Below are 8,544 nucleotides of genomic sequence, written 5' to 3'. Positions count from 1 at the left end.
AATAGTGTTTTCCGAGTTTGCTATGTTTGAATGAGTTAACTAATTTATTTTTAAGTCGTTCAAGATTCGCTTTGTTCCCCTCCCTAACCATCACTGTTAATGTAATGTTTGACTACGTGCATGATATTAGTATTTTACGTTCCAGTTTATCTATTAATTTATGTTCAATATGTTTGTCTCTACATGGAAGTTCTTCAAAACGGACGCATACCTGCTGCTAAGCAACAGTCCACGTTGTTCAAAGAGATAAAAACGCCGAAAATATCTCCACGTCCTGATGGTAACCATTTCATTGAATTATACTTCTAAATGATATTTGGTTTATTCTCAAACATTTTTGCAGTTTAACATTGAAATATAATCTATACAATTACATATGTTACGCATATGTAATTAAAATAATTCTTTGAAGAGGTCGTCGTTTGGTATTTGATATGGTGTCTGGCTAGCGACCGGAAGGTCACGGGTTCGATCCCAAGAGCGGTATCGATCTTTACCCAAGAAACGAACTTTAGAGTGCTTCATTTAGCATAAGGCTTTCTATGTCGCGTTAAACGTTAAACACTATTTTAATACAAATGACAAATATACTTGATAAAACAAATGAAGATTGTTTTTATTGCTATTTCTTATTCAACCGTGATAATTATAGTGTATTTAAAAACGTATTTTGAAATTTCAGATTTTCATCTGAAGACCAAGCTGCCGGCGCTGTCGGGACGAGTGAACCAGCCCAGCTCCCCGCTGCCGTCGGCGCCGGCAAAGAACACCATCCAGACGACGTTTAGAGGCGAGCAGAAACCCACTGCGAAAAGCAAGTCCAAATCTCAACGTTCCAAGGTAAAGTACAACCGTGAATTCCTTTGTAACGTATAAAGGTACCGTACAATATTGAAGTCCTCGGTAACGTGGACGTCAACGTGCAAAAGAACCGTTCAATATTGAAGTCCTTGGTAACGTGGACGTCAACGTGCAAAAGTACCGTGCAATTTTGAAGTCCTCGGTAACGTGGACGTCAACGTGCAAAAGTACAGTGCAATGTTGAAGTTTTCGGTAACGTGAACGTCAACGTGCAAAAGTACCGCGCACTGTTGAAGTCCTCGGTAACGTGGACGTCAACGCGCAAAAGGACCGTGCAATGTTGAAGTCCTCGGTAACGTGGTCGTCAACGTGCAAAAATACCGTGCAATGCTGAAGTCCTCGGTAACGTGGACGTCAACGTGCCAAAGTACCGTACAATGTTGAAGTCCTCGGTAACGTGGTCGTCAACGTGCCAAGGTACCGTGCGATCTTGAAGTCCTCGGTAACGTGGACGTCAACGTACCAAAGTACGTGCAATGTTGAAGTCATCGGTAACGTGGACGTCAACGTGCCAAGGTACCGTGCAATGTTGAAGTCCTCGGAAACGTGGACGTCAACGTGCAAAAGTACCGTGCAATGTTGAAGTCCTCGGTAATGTGGACGCCAACGTGCCAAAGTACCGTACAATGTTGAAGTCCTCGGTAACGTGGACTTCAACACATCGGCTCTCATTGAATCGATATAGATGTGTAAATTAATCGATGAAAACGACAGTGCAAACATTATTTCGAATATTTTTTTTTTTGAAATTAAAATGTGACCTTTTCTTCTATGTTGTGATTATCTTTGGGACTAAAGGAGTAGCTTCGTGATGCTTTTATTTTCTTCGGTATATGAAGATCAGCGTGCATTTGTTTCGTTACACCTCGTTCAATTCATTTTGCAACTAAAACTTGTAAGAGTCGACAACTCATGATGTTGCCTTATGGACATATAGGCTGTTAAAACTGCGTCTCGAACATAGGTAAAATGACACAAGTTCGTACACTTTGTTAAGATGTGAAACGAACAATACCATAAAAGCGGAAAGTGTCGTCCCTGATTAGCCAGTGCGGACTGCACAGGCTAATCTGGGACGACACTTTCCGCACATGCATTAAGCCCAGTTTTCTCAGAACGCGTCTCATAAATAAATTTTAAAATACACGAGTGCTCATGTAGATCAAAGATTCAATGCACATAATGCTCACGCTAAAAATCATTATATACATAGTTATCATCGTAATTAATATTGGTATTGTGCTTCTTTTGCTTTTTCATTCTCTTCTCCTTCATATTGTTCTTTTTCTTCTCTTCCTTATCCTCTCTGTTTTGTTATTATCTTTCTTCTGTTTCTTTCTGTTTCTTTCTTCTTCTTCTTCTTCTTCTTCTTCTTCTTCTTCTTCTTCTTCTTCTTCTTCTTCTTCTTCTTCTTCTTCTTCTTATCTTCTTCTTCTTCTTCTTCTTCTTCGCCGTCTTCTTCTTTTTGTCTTTATCTCGTCTACATCCTTTTTTTGCTTTATGTTTTCCCCTTTCTTCTTTGTATTATATCAGATCAAGCATCATCGTTAATTGTACGACTTGTCATCGCTCTTAACATGTAATGTCATTTGTCAGCTATCAAAGAGTGAGTCTAACTATATCCGGTTGGCGAAGCTCGTGGCTCGGGTAGGCTCGGACCTGCTCCGCCTCGTGTTCTTCAACTACATGGAGCAGCAGCAGCCGCCCAAGCGTCTCTACCAGTTCCTGGCGGTCAACAAGCGTCGCCTCCTCAGTTTCTCCACACAGTTCAAGTTAATTCCAAGAAGGTGTGGATATATTTTGTATGTGAGCCTCGAAACCTTCTTGGAGGTTTCGTGCAAGTATGTAAAGTGTCGTCCCATATTAGTCTGTGTCGTCCGCACAGGCTAATCAGGAACGAAAATTTCAACCGAAACTGCATTTTCGGTAACTTAATACTTCATTTGAAACGAAAAATACAATACAAGTGAGAAGTGTCTTCCAGAATAAGTCTGTACGGACTGCGAGGCTAATCGGGAACGACACTTCACGCACATGCATTTAATCCCGTTTTCCCAGAACGAGGCTTATTTGTAAAATAATGAATTAACATTTATGACATACGGTCTTGATCGCCTCCATAGTCTTAAGATGTTTATCATGGAGTTGAATCAAATGTATTTGCTAGATAAGAAATGTACTGCTTTTCATGAAATAGTTAAGTTTGTACATTAAAAGAAAAAATAAGAAAAAAGATTCCTACTATAAACCAACACGCTGACATGCCAAAACTAAAAAGACAAATATACGCAATAATACGACAAATAAAGGTGCGAGTCGCTTGGCGCCCTACAAAGACGATTACACGCCATTATGATAAAGTAGGCGAGCCTTTACGACAAGTTTGTACCCGGCCTGAGCGGCAACAAAACACGCCTTTTGTTCATTTGCCATTTATGTAGGTGTGTAAGCCTCGGCTTTTTCATTCTTGCGTGTATGAACGGCACCGAAAGGGCAACATACCAGTACAACAAACACGCGCGCCGATACGATAAATACGACAAGTTGTCGTGCTTTCACATTAGCGCATGCTCGAAGTCGCCTACATTCCAATATAAAAGGAACGATCATTGGTGTCGTAGGTTCGTATTTTCATCGTGGCGCCCTTCACACCCCACAGAACTGCAGCACCAAGTGGCACATAAACATGTCAACTACGGAACGTCATAATTAGTTTCGTGTTATCGTTGGCCTCATTATTGTGGCTGTGACCCGTTGGCGGGTTAGAAGGCCAGAACGATAAAAGGCAGAGGCGATAATAACCTCGTTGTGTGAAAACTATGTTCTTTGCGTGTGGGTGAAGTATCGTCCCGGATTAGCTAGTGCACTCCGCAAGGGCTTATCAGGGACGACGCTTTCCGTCTAAACTTTATTTTGATTTAGAAGAGACTTCCTTTGAAAGAAAAATTCAATACAATCGGAAAGTGTCATCCTTGATTAGTCTATGCGGACTGCACAGTCTAATCTAGAATGATTCTTTACGTACATGCCGTATCCCAGTTTTGCTCAGAATAAGGCTCATTTTTATGTGAAACTTTAAATCGACTCGCATTGCAATGGTTGCAGGTGGGATGTGCAATATTATTAATTACTGTTATCAACCCGCATTGTAACGGTTGCAGATGGGAGGTGTTGTATCCCGGCGACGACGAGACCAAGGCAAACCTGGAGAAGCTAGACTCCGCTGTGCTATTCTGGTTCCTGAGATACATCTGTCATCTCAGGGTAAGTTTCTTGTGCTCGATCTGTTTCATAAGATACATTTGTCATCTCAGGGTCAGTGTTCTATTCTGGTTCCGCAGATACATCTGTCATCTTAGGGTCAGTTGCTTGTGCTCTTCTGGTTCCTCAGATACATCTGTCATCTCGGGGTAAGTTACTTGTGCTTGATCGGTTTCCTAAGATACATTTGTCATCTCAGGGTCAGTGTGCTATTCTGGTTCCTCAGGTACATCTGTCATCTAAGGGTCAGTTACGTGTGCTCTTGTGGTTCCTCAGATACATCTGTCATCTCACGGTAAGTGTGCCTTTATGGTTCCTGAAATACATCTGTCATCTAAGGGTCAGTTTATTGTGTTCTTCTTGTTTCTCAGACACATCTGTCATCTCAGGATCAGTTTACTCTTCTGATTCCTCAGATATATCTGTCATCGTATGGTCTTCTAGTTGCTCAGATACATCTGTCATATCAGGGTAAGTTTATTGTGCTCTTCTGGTTCCTCAGATACATCTGTCATATCAGGGTAAGTTTATTGTGCTCTTCTGGTTCCTCAGATACATCTGTCATCTCAGGGTCAGTTTCTTGTGCTCTTTTGGCTACTCAGATACATTTGTCACATAATGGTCAGTTTGCTCTTCTTGATCATCAGATACATCTGTCATCTGATACATCAGGGTCAGTGTCCGATGGAGAAATACTTGCCGACTATTTGAGTCGCGTTCCGGGAAAACTGGGCTTAATGTATGTGCGTATAGTGTCTTCTTTGATAATCCTGTGCATTGTATATAGGCTTATGTTTAATAAACTTTTCGCTTTTCTGGATTTTGTTTGTTGAAATGAAATCTATTGTAAACGAAAATCTAGAAAATGGGGTAGTGTCGTCCCTGATCAGCCTTTGCGGACTGGACAGGCCAATATGGGACGACACTTTACGCACACCATTTAGTTCCGTTTTCCCAGAACGAGGCTCAATTAGTTTTCATCAACTATTAAAAGATCTGACAATTGCTTTTGGATAAGAAAAATGTCGAGGTGGCGTAGTATATGTGGATCCGCCGAGTTAGTTTGAGTTCCCGTGTTGAATCCCCTCCCTGGGAGCGTTCTTGAAACATTCATTTTAAACAATACTACTGACCATATTTCAACAGATAGTAAGGTTTTTGTATTTAGTTAACTTACTTTCATTAAAAAAATGTTTTTACATTGTTTATTTGCATGCGTTGTAGTATTTGTTTATCATAACAACTGCAACCCAGTAATTTAAAGTTTGTGTGTGTTTATTTGCAATTTCTGAGCATGTGTCACTTGATCTCTATCTGCAAATGCTGACAAAGAGAACATAACTACACTTTTGTGATTGTTTTATGCACAATGTGTCTCATTAGGTCAAAATTTTGGAATTTGGTGCTGAATTAATCGAGTTTATTTTTTGACAAGTACATATTCTTTATTCCTATGTATGACCGCATTCAAATGTTTAACATAACAAAGTCATCTGTAAGTTAACTGTTACACACGGCCTTAGCATCCGCACTTAAAACCTCGCTAAAAACGAGATGAAAATAAAATAGCCCGATAGAGGGGTAGACGCTAAGTTTGAACCTATGACGATATGATAAATATACTATGGGGAATATTATTAAATTTATAAATAAGAATATATTATTATTGCATCTTCTGCATGAATTCGTACAACTCATGACAAAGATCTTCAAATGTAGTATAAAGATCGTCTGTTGTCTTCCCAGCGCCCCAATGATTTTATCTGGAAGAGAAAGCCTTCTTCTGATGACGTCACGGAGACCGGTGACATTGCCCGAATACGCGATATGCGCAATTTCTTGATCAACCTGTCGTCACCGGCACTATACGACGACGAGTACGACCGGAAGGTGACAGAATTTCGTCAGGTATGAGTAATTTCATTTAACATATAACCACGATTTATTATTGCATTTTGGTCGAAACAAATTATACGAAGAAGACAATTATTACACGCACTGCTATGGAAAGAAACTATTGTAGGAATTAATATTGACCTGCCTTTTTTGAAAAGATTTTTATAATTTGTTGTGTAGCTTTGCTTTCCGTGCTTAATCATCAATAATGTTTATACATGTAATTATGAACGACTTTTTACCTCATGTGTACATGTAAAAAAAAAGACATTGAATCATATAACCAAAACGCGGAGCATCATATAAATCTTTCATTTCAATTAAAAACTTAATTTAAACTATTTAATGCACATTGTTCATTACTAAGACCAGATACAAAGTAAAGCTAAATATGTCGTTTGTTTGAGATTTGTTCGGGGAAAATGGGCTTAATACATGTGCTGAAAGTGTCGTCCCAAATAAGCATGTACAGTCCGCCCGGTGTTATCGCGGATATTTGTTTAGAAGAAACTTCCTTTTCACGAACAATTTTGTAAAAGCGTTAAGAGTCGTCCCTGCTTAGCCTTCGCGGACTGCACAGGCTTATCTAGGATGACTCTTAACGCAAATACATTAAGCCCAGTTTTAAGCAGAATAAGGCTCGTTTGATCACAGATGACGCTGCGTCTGTGTAGCGAGCGCCAAAGCGAGGAGTTACTCCGGATCATAGACGAGATGAAAGTGGGAAATGTGAGACTGAGCGAGAGAGACCAGTATCTAGAAGTACTCAACCAGTGGGCAGACGAAACTGGGGACAGAACTATAGGTACGTGGAAGTGGGAGACAGAGCGAGAGAATATAGTATCTATATGTATTGACCGATTGAATCACTTGTCAATAAGTGAGCAAAACAGTGTACCACGATTCAATATCAGAAAATAGATATATATTGTTTGGATGCGAGTGGATCGGATTTCACCGTATAGCTTTAATCTAATGATTCGGTTTTTGACACATTTTCAACATGCATTTACGTGTAGTTAATAACTATCAAAATGAAATTTACAAAAAAAATATGCCGAAAAAAATTAGTCAAAGTGTTAAAACGCAACTCATACTATTATTTCTTGACTTTTCTTGTTGGTTATTTGATCCAAAGACTGAATAAATACACTTTACATCCGCTTATATCAGCCGAATATGTTTAAAAATATATTAATTAATTTTCTATATATTTTCAGCTCCGGCAAAACAGGCTGGTGAAAACATTCGAGAGCGTAAAGGTACATAAATTACTTCTTCATGACGCCCGCCCGCCTGCTATATAAATGCGCCTCGTTCTTGGAAAACTGGACTCGATGCGAGTACGTCAAGTGCCATCCCTGATAAACCTGTTCACATGCTAATCAGGGACGGCATTTTACCACTTTAGGCGCTGAGTGTCGTCCGTAATTAGCCTATGAAAACTACATAGGCTAACTTTGACGACAATAAACGCTCAATAATTGAGTAAAATTTTCCCAGAATGAGGCTCATTTGTTTGTGTGACTCTCTATGAAGGTTCTTTGTTTGTCCATGTGATGTCTCTATGAAGGTTCTTCGTTTGTCCATGTGTTGTCTCTATAAAGGTTCTGTGTGTATCCATGTGTTGTCTTTGTTTGTCCATGTGTTGTCTCTATGAAGGTTCTTTGTTTATCCATGTGTTGTCTCTATGAAGGTTCTTTGTTTGTCCATGTGATGTCTGTATAAATGTTCTTTGTTTGTCCATGTGTTGTATGTATGAAGTTTCTTTGTTTGTCCATGTGTTGTCTGTATGAAGGTTCTTTGTTTGTCCATGTGCTGTCTGTATGAAGGTTCTTTGTTTGTCCATGTGTTGTCTCTATGACGTTTTTTTTTTGTCCATGCGTTGCCTGTATGATGGTTTATTGTTTCACCATGCAATATCTGTCTTGAATGAAGGTTCTTTGTTTCACCATGCAATATCTGTCTAGAATGAAGGTTCTTTGTTTATCCATGTGTTGTCTGTCTATGAAGGTTCTTTGTTTATCCATGTGTTGTCTGTCTATGAAGGTTATTTGTTTATCTATATGTTTTCTGTCTAGAATGAAAGTTCTTTACTTATCCGTGTGTTGTCTGTGTAGAATGAAGGCTCTTTGTATATCCATATATTATCTGTCTAGAATGAAGTTTCTTTGATTATCCATGTAATGTCTCTATGAAGGTTCTTTGTTTATCCATGTGTCGTCTGTATGAAGGTTCTTTACTTATCCATGGGTTGTCTGTCTAGAATGAAGGGTCATTGTTTACCCATGTGTTGTCTGTCTAGAGATGACGACGCGCTTCTTGCGGAGACACAGAAACCCAAAGGTCTTCGTGCCGACGCGGATATTCCAAAAGGCACAGGAGAGACTGATGAAACATGGCTGCGTTATACTTAAAGGTAAAGCGGAAAAGCACTGATAAATGTAGGAAATTCACGCACATTTATCTTGGCTGATAATGCTTTTGATTCACCACTCGAAATATATGTTTTCATATTAAATATTT

The 8,544-nt window shown here is 39.4% G+C and overlaps 1 protein-coding gene across 1 annotated transcript; it reads left to right on the top strand.

Moving 5' to 3' along the window:
- Positions 1-1,487: 1,487 nt before the first annotated feature.
- LOC127848021 (uncharacterized) lies at positions 1,488-8,457 on the top strand. The gene is made up of 7 exons (XM_052380300.1): positions 1,488-1,502; positions 2,458-2,648; positions 4,023-4,125; positions 5,869-6,030; positions 6,673-6,823; positions 7,239-7,280; positions 8,324-8,457. The coding sequence occupies exons 1-7, from the start codon at positions 1,488-1,490 to the stop codon at positions 8,455-8,457; spliced, it is 798 nt and encodes a 265-aa protein (XP_052236260.1).
- Positions 8,458-8,544: the final 87 nt, after the last annotated feature.

The sequence above is a fragment of the Dreissena polymorpha genome, chromosome 10 (genome assembly GCF_020536995.1).
Source record: "Dreissena polymorpha isolate Duluth1 chromosome 10, UMN_Dpol_1.0, whole genome shotgun sequence".
NCBI lineage: Eukaryota > Metazoa > Mollusca > Bivalvia > Myida > Dreissenidae > Dreissena > Dreissena polymorpha.
Note: the sequence above shows the minus strand (reverse complement) of the source record. Positions and strands in the feature narration are given on the sequence as shown.